Source organism: Neovison vison, chromosome 6 (genome assembly GCF_020171115.1).
Source record: "Neovison vison isolate M4711 chromosome 6, ASM_NN_V1, whole genome shotgun sequence".
NCBI lineage: Eukaryota > Metazoa > Chordata > Mammalia > Carnivora > Mustelidae > Neogale > Neogale vison.
This window is the reverse complement of record NC_058096.1, coordinates 138,066,618-138,080,554: the sequence shown is the minus strand read 5'-3', so window position 1 is coordinate 138,080,554 and position 13,937 is coordinate 138,066,618. Positions and strand designations below refer to the sequence as shown.

Sequence of the window (13,937 nt, the reverse complement as noted above, 5' to 3'; positions counted from 1 at the left end):
TCCATGTTGTCGCAAATGGCAAGATTTCATTTCTTTTGATGGCTGCATAGTATTCCATTGTGTATGTATACCACATCTTCTTTATCCATTCATCTGTGGATGGACATCTACGTTCTTTCCATAGTGTGGCTATTGTGGACATTGCTGCTATAAACATTCAGGTGCACGTGCCCCTTTGGATCACTACGTTTGTATCTTTAGGGTAAATACCCAGTAGTGCAATTTCTGGGTCATAGGGCAGTTCTATTTTCAACATTTTGAGGAACCTCCATGCTGTTTTCCAGAGTGGTTGCACCAGCTTGCATTCCCACCAACAGTGTAGGAGGGTTCCCCTTTCTCCGCATCCTCGCCAGCATCTGTCATTTCCTGACTTGTTGATTTTAACCATTCTGACTGGTGTGAGGTGATATCTCATTGTGGTTTTGATTTGTATTTCCCTGATGCCGAGTGATATGGAGCACTTTTTCATGTGTCTGTTGGCCATCTGGATGTCTTCTTTGCAGAAACGTCTGTTCATGTCCTCTGCCCATTTCTTGATTGGATTATTTGTTCTTTGGGTGTTGAGTTTGCTAAGTTCTTTATAGATTTTGGACACTAGTCCTTTATCTGATATGTCGTTTGCAAATATCTTCTCTGATTCTGTCAGTTGTCTTTTGATTTTGTTAACTGTTTCCTTTGCTGTACAAAAGCTTTTGATCTTGATGAAAACCCAATAGTTCATTTTTGCCCTTGCTTCCCTTGCCTTTGGCGATGTTCCTAGGAAGATGTTGCTGCGGCTGAGGTCGAAGAGGTTGCTGCCTGTGTTCTCCTCAAGGATTTTGATGGATTCCTTTCTCACATTGAGGTCCTTCATCCATTTTGAGGCTATTTTTGTGTGTGGTGTAAGGAAATGGTCCAATTTCATTTTTCTGCACGTGGCTGTCCAATTTTCCCAACACCATTTATTAAAGAGGCTGTCTTTTTTCCATTGGACATTCTTTCCTGCTTTGTCAAAGATTAGTTGACCATAGAGTTGAGGGTCTATTTCTGGGCTCTCTATTCTGTTCCATTGATCTATGTGTCTGTTTTTGTGCCAGTACCATGCTGTCTTGATAATGACAGCTTTGTAATAGAGCTTGAAGTCCAGAATTGTGATGCCACCAACTTTGGCTGTCTTTTTCAATATCCCTTTGGCTATTCGAGGTCTTTTCTGGTTCCATATAAATTTTAGAATTATTTGTTCCATTTCTTTGAAAAAGATGGATGGTACTTTGATAGGAATTGCATTAAATGTGTAGATTGCTTTAGGTAGCATAGACATTTTCACAATATTTATTCTTCCAATCCAGGAGCATGGAACATTTTCCCATTTCTTTGTGTCTTCCTCAATTTCTTTCATGAGTACTTTATAGTTTTCTGAGTATAGATTCTGTGCCTCTTTGGTTAGGTTTATTCCTAGGTATCTTATGGTTTGGGGTGCAATTGTAAATGGGATGAACTCCTTAATTTCTCTTTCTTCTGTCTTGTTGTTGGTGTAGAGAAATGCAACTGATTTCTGTGCATTGATCTTATATCCTGACACTTTACTGAATTCCTGTATAATTTCTAGCAGTTTTGGAGTGGAGTCTTTTGGGTTTTCCACATAGAGTATCATATCATCTGCGAAGAGTGATAATTTGACTTCTTCTTTGCCGATTTGGATGCCTTTAATTTCCTTTTGTTGTCTGATTGCTGAGGCTAGGACTTCTAGTACTATGTTGAATAGCAGTGGTGATAATGGACATCCCTGCCGTGTTCCTGACCTTAGCGGAAAAGCTTTCAGTTTTTCTCCATTGAGAATGGTATTTGCGGTGGGTTTTTCATAGATGGCTTTGATGATATTGAGGTATGTGCCCTCTATCCCTACACTTTGAAGGGTTTTGATCAGGAAGGGATGCTGTACTTTGTCAAATGCTTTTTCAGCATCTATTGAGAGTATCATATGGTTCTTGTTCTTTCTTTTATTGATGTGTTGTATCACATTGACTGATTTGCGGATGTTGAACCAACCTTGCAGCCCTGGAATAAATCCCACTTGGTCGTGGGCAATAATTTTTTTAATGTACTGTTGAATCCTATTGGCTAGTATTTTGGTGAGAATTTTCTCATCTGTGTTCATCAAGGATATTGGTCTATAGCTCTCTTTTTTGATGGGATCCTTGTCTGGTTTTGGGCAGTGTGATCCTTTTTGAGGCTAGTTTTTAAGCATTGTTAGGACAATCCAGAACAGCCTTTAGTTTAGTATTAATTTGGTCATACCCCTGAGGCAATGCATTTCTTGGGACATTGCCTTGTATTTTAGGTGGTGTTTGGTTGATTGGTATGCTAATTATTTCCAGCCTGGAGTGATTCCTAAAGATTTTTCTTCTTGGTGCTTTTGATTTTAAAAGTATCTTCCATTTTTAAACCCAAAAGACTCCACTCCAAAACTGCTAGAAATTATACAGGAATTCAGTATAGTGTCAGGATATAAGATCAATGCACAGAAATCAGTTGCATTTCTCTACACCAACAACAAGACAGAAGAAAGAGAAATTAAGGAGTTCATCCCATTTACAATTGCACCCCAAACCATAAGATACCTAGGAATAAACCTAACCAAAGAGGCACAGAATCTATACTCAGAAAACTATAAAGTACTCATGAAAGAAATTGAGGAAGACACAAAGAAATGGGAAAATGTTCCATGCTCCTGGATTGGAAGAATAAATATTGTGAAAATGTCTATGCTACCTAAAGCAATCTACACATTTAATGCAATTCCTATCAAAGTACCATCCATCTTTTTCAAAGAAATGGAACAAATAATTCTAAAATTTATATGGAACCAGAAAAGACCTCGAATAGCCAAAGGGATATTGAAAAAGACAGCCAAAGTTGGTGGCATCACAATTCTGGACTTCAAGCTCTATTACAAAGCTGTCATCATCAAGACAGCATGGTACTGGCACAAAAACAGACACATAGATCAATGGAACAGAATAGAGAGCCCAGAAATAGACCCTCAACTCTATGGTCAACTAATCTTCGACATAGCAGGAAAGAATGTCCAATGGGAAAAAGACAGCCTCTTCAATAAATGATGTTGGGAAAATTGGACAGCCACGTGCAGAAAAATGAAATTGGACCATTTCCTTACACCACACACAAAAATAGCCTCAAAATGGATGAAGGACCTCAATGTGAGAAAGGAATCCATCAAAATCCTTGAGGAGAACACAGGCAGCAACCTCTTCGACCTCAGCCGCAGCAACATCTTCCTAGGAACATCGCCAAAGGCAAGGGAAGCAAGGGCAAAAATGAACTATTGGGTTTTCATCAAGATCAAAAGCTTTTGTACAGCAAAGGAAACAGTTAACAAAATCAAAAGACAACTGACAGAATCAGAGAAGATATTTGCAAACGACATATCAGATAAAGGACTAGTGTCCAAAATCTATAAAGAACTTAGCAAACTCAACACCCAAAGAACAAATAATCCAATCAAGAAATGGGCAGAGGACATGAACAGACGTTTCTGCAAAGAAGACATCCAGATGGCCAACAGACACATGAAAAAGTGCTCCATATCACTCGGCATCAGGGAAATACAAATCAAAACCACAATGAGATATCACCTCACACCAGTCAGAATGGTTAAAATCAACAAGTCAGGAAATGACAGATGCTGGCGAGGATGCAGAGAAAGGGGAACCCTCCTACACTGTTGGTGGGAATGCAAGCTGGTGCAACCACTCTGGAAAACAGCATGGAGGTTCCTCAAAATGTTGAAAATAGAACTGCCCTATGACCCAGATATTGCACTACTGGGAATTTACCCTAAAGATACAAACGTAGTGATCCAAAGGGGCACGTGCACCTGAATGTTTATAGCAGCAATGTCCACAATAGCCAAACTATGGAAAGAACGTAGATGTCCATCCACAGATGAATGGATAAAGAAGATGTGGTATACATACACAGTGGAATACTATGCAGCCATCAAAAGAAACGAAATCTTGCCATTTGCGACAACATGGATGGAACTAGAACGTATCATGCTTAGGAAAATAAGTCAAGCAGAGAAAGACAACTATCATATGATCTCCCTGATATGAGGAAGTGGTGATGCAACATGGGGGCTTAAGTGGGTAGGAGAAGAATCCATGAAACAAGATGGGATAGGGAGGGAGACAAACCATAAGTGGCTCTTAATCTCACAAAACAAACTGTGGGTTGCTGGGGGGAGGGTGGTTAGGAGAAGGGGGGTGGGGTTATGGACATTAAGGAAGGTATGTGCTTTTGGGTAAATTGGAAGGGGAGGTGAACCATGAGAGACTATGGACTCTGAAAAAGAATCTGAGGGGTTTGCAGTGGCGGGGGGGTGGGAGGTTGGGGTACCAAGTGGTGGGTATTATAGAGGGCACGGCTTGCATGGAGTACTGGGTGTGGTGAAAAAATAATGAATACTGTTTTTCTGAAAGTAAAAGAAACAAAAACAAAAATAAAAGTATCTTCCATTTTTATGTTATACTCATATTACATATTTTTCAGATTATTTTAGCATTTTATTTTTAAATTTATTGTATTTTTCTTTTTCAAGTTTTTATATAAATTCCAGTTAACATACAGTGTAATATTATTTTCAGGTATAGAATTTTAGTGATTCATCAGTTACATACAACATGTAGTGCTCATCACAACAAGTGCTTTCCATAATAATCATTGCCCACATAACCCACCCCCCCTTCCACTAACTCCCAGTTTGTTCTCTGTAACTAAGAGGTCTGTTTTATGGCTTGCCTCTCTTTTTTTCTCCCATGTTCTTCTGTTTTGTTTCTTAAATTACACATATGAATGCGACCATAGAGTATTTGTCTTTCTCTAAATTATTTTGCGTAACATAATACACATCACCGCAGTTGGCAAGATTTTGTTCTTTTTGATGGCTAAGCAATATTCCTGTGTGTGTGTGTACCACTTTTTTTCCAATTTATTTATTTTCAGTAAAACATTATTCATTAATTTTTTCACGACACCCAGTGCTCCATGCAAGCCATGCCCTCTATAATACCCACCACCTGGTACCCCAACCTCCCACCCCCCCCGCCACTTCAAACCCCTCAGACTGTTTTTCAGAGTCCATAGTCTCTCATGGTTCACCTCCCCTTCCAATTTACCCAAATTCCCTACTCCTCTCTAACGCCCCTTGTCCTCCATGCCATTTGTTATGCTCCACAAATAAGTGAAACCATATGATAATTGACTCTCTCTGCTTGACTTATTTCACTCAGCATAATCTCTTCCAGTCCCGTCCATGTTGCTACAAAAGTTGGGTATTCGTCCTTTCTGATGGAGGCATAATACTCCATAGTGTATATGGACCACACCTTCCTTATCCATTCATCCGTTGAAGGGCATCTTGGTTCTTTCCATAGTTTGGCAACCGTGGCCATTGCTGCTATAAACATTGGGGTACAGATGGCCCTTCTTTTCACGACATCTGTATCTTTGGGGTAAATACCCAGGAGTGCAATTGCAGGGTCGTAGGGAAGCTCTATTTTTAATTTCTTGAGGAATCTCCACACTGTTCTCCAAAGAGGCTGCACCAACTTGCATTCCCACCAACAGTGGAAGAGGGTTCCCCTTTCTCCACATCCTCTCCAACACATGTTGTTTCCTGTTTTGTTAATTTTGGCCATTCTAACTGGTGTAAGGTGATATCTCAATGTGGTTTTAATTTGAATCTCCCTGAGGGCTAATGATGATGAGCATTTTTTCATGTGTTTGATAGCCATTTGTATGTCTTGATTGGAGAAGTGTCTGTTCATATCTTCTGCCCATTTTTTGATGTGTTTGCCTGTTTTGTGTGTGTTGAGTTTGAGGAGTTCATTATAGATCCTGGATATCAACCTTTTGTCTGTACTGTCATTTGCAAATATCTTCTCCCATTCCGTGGGTTGCCTCTTTGTTTTTTTGACTGTTTCCTTTGCTGTGCAGAAGCTTTTGATTTTGATGAAGTCCCAAAAGTTTATTTTCGCTTTTGTTTCCTTTGCCTTTGGAGACGTATCTTGAAAGAAGTTGCTGTGGCTGATATCAAAGAGATTACTGCCTATGTTCTCCTCTAGGATTCTGATGGATTCCTGTCTCACGTTGAGGTCTTTTATCCATTTTGAGTTGATCTTTGTGTACAGTGTAAGAGAATGGTCGAGTTTCATTCTTCTACATATAGCTGTCCAGTTTTCCCAGCACCATTTATTGAAGAGACTGTCTTTTTTCCACTGTATATTTTTTCCTGGTTTGTCCAAGATTAATTGACCATAGAGTAGAGGGTCCATATCTGGGCTCTCTATTCTGTTCCACTGGTCTATGTGTCTGTTTTTATGTCAGTACCATGCTGTCTTGGTGATCACAGCTTTGTAATAAAGCTTGAAATCAGGTAACGTGATGCCGCCAGCTTTATTTTTGTGTACCACATTTTTAAAATGCATTCATTAGTTGATAAACATTTGGGATCTTTTCATAATTTGACAATTACAGATAATGCTGCTATAAAAAAGTGTGCATGTGTCCCTTCAAATCAATATTTTTGATCCTTTGGGTGAATACCTAGTAGTGCAATTGCTGGATCGTAGGGCATTTCTATTTTTAACTTTTTGAGGAATCTCTGTACTGTTTTCCAGAGTCTCTTATTTTTATTAAAATATATTAAAATTATGTTATGCTAAGTTTTAGTGATTAAAAGATTAAATTGATTTAGTGATTAAATTGTCGTAATTTCATAATAGTCTGAAAGAATGACCACACCTTCTAAGTACCTAATACATGCAGAGGCAGATAATATATTCTTGGTATCAGGCCTTTATTTGCACTGGTTATGAATAAATTGCATGTATGTATTTCTCCTGTTAAATAACCCCCTTTCACTCTTCTCTCTTTCACTAGGAAGAACGTGTTGTGAATCACATGGCTGCAAAGATTATTGAAAATGTCTGCACTACCTTTTCTGCTCAGGCCCAGGGCTTTATTACAGGGGAAGTTGGACCCGTCTTATGGTACCTATTCAAACATTCCACTGTTGATTCTCTCAGGATCACAGCAATATCGGTAAGATGGAGCATCTTTTGGCGATATATCTGGGTATATTTAAATACGAAGTCTGACAAACTGCCAGAAATAGGGTAAATTTCAAATACAGTAAATTTCAGTGAATAAGTAGCACACAAATCTCAGACTAATATAGTTGGTGAGAACAAGAATTTTTCTTTTAAAACAAAATTTTCAAAATTGGAGTTGGAAAACCTTGGAACTGTGGGGACCTTGTGTGACCATATGTTATGGTTTCAGAAACAATTGGGAAGTGATAGTGGAATACTGTGCTCATGGGTAGGGTGCAGCATTTGGTTTGGTTTATGTTTAGCGTTCCCTGATTTTTCCTGCTAGCCCCCTCTTTCAGATTTTATACTAAATACATTTATCGTGAATTAATTATGAGGTGAATTCATGTTAATGTTCTGGCATCTGTGGTTTTGCAGCTTTTGTATTTTGATTGGCTGTCTACTACTTTGCTCACATGGTTATAGTGACTTGGTATAAAAGATAGTTATGTATGAAGAGGTGTTAACATGGTTGTATCAATTTAACAGTCTGTTGAACAAATACAACCTTGCTCATATGATTTATTAAAATACTCTTTTTGATCACTGGTCTCATGTGGACTCTCAGTATTTTATGGCAGCCTTGCTGTCTCTCTCTCTCTCCCCTGCTCATTCTTGCACTTCTCTCTTTCCTCCCTTATTCTCTTTCCTTAGACCTCCAACCCATATTTTTCTCCTCCATCCTCAGTAAGTGACTTTCTCCAGTACTTCCCAGAGAAAAATGGAGACTTCCAGTGGTAATTATCCCAGCATACGTCTACCATGTCTGTAGACTAATTTACATCCCACCGCCTGCCCTTACTGGTCCTGTCTTTCCCTCCTGTTAGAGTTGATGAACTATCCCTTCTTCTGGTAGAGACAAATCTCTCCCTATTTTTTCCCATCTTCCTCCTGTTCCTTTCTTGGGAGTTTCACTCAAATGGTTATTTTTGCTCTTTCCTGAATCTTTAACTCTCCCTCTCTACTAGATCATCCTAATCAGCATTCAGGTATTCTTTATCCCATTACAAAGAATAAAAGCACACATGCAGACATATCAAAGAGTCACTGGGCTTCATGTCCCCCTTCACATCCGTACTTCTTTAAAGAGTTATTGCCACAAACTGTCACTCTTTTCTGGCCGTTTCCTCTTTAACCCCGTGCAGTATCTGTCCCAAGATGCCACTGAAGCTGATCTTGCTGAGATATTTATTGACGTTTGTGTTGCTAAATCCTGGTAATATTTATGGATGTCTTCCAGTTCTTACCTTAAATTTACCTATGTAACAAATGCTAACCATTCTGTTTGTTGACTGTTATTAAGCAAAGGGTATGTAGCATCTGCCTCTGTTCCTGTCTGTTTCTTACACACACACACACACACACGCTTCTGGAGCCACATGATTTCAAACTGACAGAAAAAACCCTAATTATGATATTAGTAATTATGGAGAGACTGTCAGAAAGAATTACAAAGTATACCAGTGAACTTTCTCAAGGCACCTTGGAATCCTATCTTAGAACATCAATTTTACACTACATCTTCTCTATATACAATGGAATATTACTCAGCCATCAGAAAGAATGAAATCTTGCCATTTGAAATGATGTGGATGGAACTAGATGATATTATGCTGAGTGAGGTAAGTCGGAAAAAGACAAATAGCATATATTTCACTCATGTGTGGAATTTAAGAAAGAGAACAGAGGATTGTAGGGGAAGGGAATGAAAAAGAAGATGAAAACAAAGAGGGAGGCAAACCATCAGAGATTTAACTGTAGGGAATAACCTGAGGGTTGTTGAAGGGGAAAGGAGTAGGGGAATGGGGCAGTTGGGTGATGGACATTGGGGAGGGCATATGATGTGATGAGCTCGGTTGTCGTATGCAACTGAGGAATCACTAAATTCTACCTCTGAAACTGATAATACACTATATGTTAATTAAATTGAATTTAAAAAATTAAAAACATTCATTTTAATTCTGGGCCTTTAAAAAAAAGTCTGTCTTGCTTTAATTGGGTTTATGTAGTTTTCATCTTTATACTCAAGCTTGGTTTCTTTTCTTGGCAAATTTTTTTTTTTCCAATTTTCACCAAAGTTAGGCCTTTCTTCACCTGACACATTAAGCTTCATCCTTTCATCTTGGGGTTCTTGTATTTTGCTCTTAGCTTTCATCTGAATCATTAATTTTTCACTGAAATTTTGCCCATTATCCCAAAAAAGTCCTTTCTTTGCTCCAGGATCCTGTTCAGTATCATGTGTTTTGTACTGTTTTCCTATTTCTTTAGTCTCCTCCAATATGAAACAGTTCCCCAGTCTTCCTGTGTACTTCATGTCCTTTACTATTTTAAAGAATATAGGGCTTTTATTTTATAGAGGGAGGCTTGACCTGGGTCTGTCTGGTGCTTCCTCATGAAACCTCCTTAGCACTATTGACAACTCCCACCTGTAACCAGTCTGTGATGGGAGCCATGGGAGGATCATCTATTTTTATTATTTCTTCTCGAGCAGGGGTTGGCAAATGGTTTCTATAAAGGGCCAGATAATAAAGAACTTGGCTTGGTAGGCCACATGTAGTCTCTGTTGCACATCCTTTTTGATTTGTTTTCTATAGCCCCTCTAAAAGTGTAAAAATCATTTTTTTTAAAGAAAGATTTTTATTTATTACTTGAAAGAGAGAGACAGAGTGAGAGCATGCACGAATGGCAGGGTTGAGGGGAAAAGCAGATTCTCAGCTGAGCAGAGAGCCGACACCCATGTGTCTTGAGATCATGATGTGAGCCGAAGTCAGAAGCTTAACTGACTGAGCCACCCCGGGTGCCCCTCATTTCTCTTTCTTTCTCTCTCTTTTTTTTCTTCTTCTCTCTCTCTTTCTTTCTTTCTGTCTCTTTCTTTCCTTCCTTTCTTTGCCTTTCCTTCCTTAAGCTTTTATTTATTTGAGAAAGAGAAAGCACAAGCCAGTGCTGGGTGAGGGGGAGGTGGTGTGTGGTGTAAAAGGCAGAGAAGAGGGAAAAACAGGCTGCCCTCTGAACAGGCAGCTTGACACAGGGCTTGGTCTCAGGACCCCAAGATCCTGAGCTGAAGGCAGACACTTAACTAACTGAGCCCCTCACATGCCCCCAAAACCATTCTTCTTGTATATCTCATGAACTGTGGAAAAACGGGCCTTTGTTAGTGGTTGGTATTCTACTGTAACAGAGCTCTTTCTCTTCTTCCATGTGTATGTGTGTATTTATATAATTATTTTGATGAATAACTACTTTGTGCAATGGATCATAACGTGATACTCCTGCCACTATTATTATTTGTGGGGATGCTGTAGTCATCCTGGATTTGGCCAATGTGAGCCCTTCAAGCTGGCTTCTGTGTTCTATGGACCCATTTCTTTTTTTTTTTTTTAATTTTAATTTTTTTTTCCAATTTATTTATTTTCAGAAAAACAGTATTCATTATTTTTTCACCACACCCAGTGCTCCATGCAAGCTGTGCCCTCTATAATACCCACCACCTGGTACCCCAACCTCCCACCCCCCCGCCACTTCAAACCCCTCAGGTTGTTTTTCAGAGTCCATAGTCTCTCATGGTTCATCTCCCCTTCCAATTTACCCAAAAGCATATACCCTCCCCAATGTCCATAACCCTACCCTCCTTCTCCCAACCCCCCTCCCCCCAGCAACCCACAGTTTGTTTCGTGAGATTAAGAGTCACTTATGGTTTGTCTCCCTCCCTATCCCATCTTGTGTCATGGATTCTTCTCCTACCCATTTAAGCCCCCATGTTGCATCACCACTTCCTCATATCAGGGAGATCATATGATAGTTGTCTTTCTCTGCTTGACTTATTTCGCTAAGCATGATATGCTCTACTTCCATCCATGTTGTCGCAAATGGCAAGATTTCGTTTCTTTTGATGGCTGCATAGTATTCCATTGTGTATATATACCACATCTTCTTGATCCATTCATCTGTGATGGACATCTAGGTTCTTTCCATAGTTTGGCTATTGTGGACATTGCTGCTATAAACATTCGGGTGCACGTGCCCCTTTGGATCACTACGTTTGTATCTTTAGGGTAAATTCCCAGTAGTGCAATTGCTGGGTCATAGGGCAGTTCTATTTTCAACATTTTGAGGAATCTCCATGCTGTTTTCCAGAGTGGTTGCACCAGATTGCATTCCCACCAACAGTGTAGGAGGGTTCCCCTTTCTCCGCATCCTCGCCAGCATCTGTCATTTCCTGACTTGTTGATTTTAGCCATTCTGACTGGTGTGAGGTGATATCTCATTGTGGTTTTGATTTGTATTTCCCTGATGCCGAGTGATATGGAGCACTTTTTCATGTGTCTGTTGGCCATCTGGATGTCTTCTTTGCAGAAACGTCTGTTCATGTCCTCAGCCCATTTCTTGATTGGATTATTTGTTCTTTGGGTGTTGAGTTTGTTAAGTTCTTTATAGATTTTGGACACTAGTCCTTTATCTGATATGTCATTTGCAAATATCTTCTCCCATTCTGTCAGTTGTCTTTTGGTTTTGTTAACTGTTTCCTTTGCTGTGCAAAAGCATTTGACAAAGTACAGCATCCCTTCCTGATCAAAACCCTTCAAAGTGTAGGGATAGAGGGCACATACCTCAATATCATCAAAGCCATCTATGAAAAACCCACTGCAAATATCATTCTCAATGGAGAAAAACTGAAAGCTTTTCCACTAAGGTCAGGAACACGGCAGGGATGTCCATTATCACCACTGCTATTCAACATAGTACTAGAAGTCCTAGCCTCAGCAATCAGACAACAAAAGGAAATTAAAGGCATCCAAATCGGCAAAGAAGAAGTCAAATTATCACTCTTCGCAGATGATATGATACTCTATGTGGAAAACCCAAAAGACTCCACTCCAAAACTGCTAGAAATTATACAGGAATTCAGTAAAGTGTCAGGATATAAGATCAATGCACAGAAATCAGTTGCATTTCTCTACACCAACAACAAGACAGAAGAAAGAGAAATTAAGGAGTTCATCCCATTTACAATTGCACCCCAAACCATAAGATACCTAGGAATAAACCTAACCAAAGAGGCACAGAATCTATACTCAGAAAACTATAAAGTACTCATGAAAGAAATTGAGGAAGACACAAAGAAATGGGAAAATGTTCCATGCTTCTGGATTGGAAGAATAAATATTGTGAAAATGTTTATGCTACCTAAAGCAATCTACACATTTAATGCAATTCCTATCAAAGTACCATCCATCTTTTTCAAAGAAATGGAACAAATAATTCTAAAATTTATATGGAACCAGAAAAGACCTCGAATAGCCAAAGGGATATTGAAAAAGACAGCCAAAGTTGGTGGCATCACAATTCTGGACTTCAAGCTCTATTACAAAGCTGTCATCATCAAGACAGCATGGTACTGGCACAAAAACAGACACATAGATCAATGGAACAGAATAGAGAGCCCAGAAATAGACCCTCAACTCTATGGTCAACTAATCTTCGACAAAGCAGGAAAGAATGTCCAATGGGAAAAAGACAGCCTCTTCAATAAATGGTGTTGGGAAAATTGGACAGCCACGTGCAGAAAAATGAAATTGGACCATTTCCTTACACCACACAGAAAAATAGATTCAAAATGGATTAAGGAACTCAATGTGAGAAAGGAATCCATCAAAATCCTTGAGGAGAACACAGGCAGCAACCTCTTCGACCTCAGCCGCAGCAACATCTTCCTAGGAACATCGCCAAAGGCAAGGGAAGCAAAGGCAAAAATGAACTTTTGGGATTTCATCAAAATCAAAAGCTTTTGCACAGCAATGGACCCATTTCTTTTTTAAAAATTTATTTAAAATTTTTTTAAAAAGATTTTCTTTGGGACGCCTGGATGGCTCAGTTGGTTAAGCAGCTGCCTTCAGCTCAGGTCATGATCCCAGCGTCCTGGGATCGAGTCCCACATCGGGCTCCTTGCTCGGCAGGGATCCTGCTTCTCCCTCTGCCTCTGCCTGCCTCTCTGTCTGCCTGTGCTCACTCACTCTTCCTCTCTCTCTGACCAAAAAAAAAAAAAAAAAAAAAGAAAAAAAGATTTTCTTTGACAGAGACAGTGAGAGAGGGAACCCAAGCAGGGGTTGTGAGAGAGGGAGAAGCAGGCTTCCGATGGAGCCGGGAGCCCGATGTAGGGCTCAATCTCAGGACCCTGGGATCATGACATGAGCCGAAGGCAGACCCTTATCGCCTGAGCCACCTAGGTGCCTCTCGGTGGATCCATTTCCATCATTGTTTGAGCACTTCATTATTTTCTGATATTATCTGATGTTCTGGGTTATTTTTTACTTTCTCTCTCCCAGCTCTGGAATCAGTCATTTTTTGGGGGGGAAACTCTGGTATTTAGAAGCCAAGATCTGGGTGCTCTGTGTTTATTCCTATGGGGTGTCATTGTTTCTACGTCTTCTTAATATTCAGAGTTAGAAAAAATATATCCATCCATCCCTATATATTTATAATTGTTTTTATATATATCATTGTACATAAGCAGAACAAAACTCATGCATTCATGTTGATACTTCCAAATTTAACCTAATACCTTAAGATTCTTTCTAGCCTTCCCCCTTTCCGTGTTTGTAAGTCCCTTCTCAGATGGAGACAAACATGGCTCCTGTTATTCTCAATATCTGTACTGGTTTGTTCAGTGAATTTACTTCTGTCAGACTCCATCTACTCAGGCCACTTCCACTGTGTCATCCTCTGTCTTCCTTGCCATTGCCACCCAGCTTCCTTGACCACCTGTGCTCAGTTCCCCCTCCCCCT

General features: G+C 39.7%; 1 protein-coding gene across 3 annotated transcripts in view; it reads left to right on the top strand.

Annotated features, from left to right (window-relative positions):
- The window catches only part of ULK4 (unc-51 like kinase 4), a 672,337-nt gene that overhangs the window by 128,283 nt on the left and 530,117 nt on the right, over positions 1–13,937 (top strand). For all 3 annotated transcript variants that reach the window (XM_044252436.1, XM_044252435.1, XM_044252437.1), the window contains exon 20: positions 6,943–7,104. In XM_044252436.1, the coding sequence (XP_044108371.1) occupies positions 6,943–7,104 (162 nt within the window). The remainder of the gene's footprint in view (positions 1–6,942; positions 7,105–13,937) is intronic.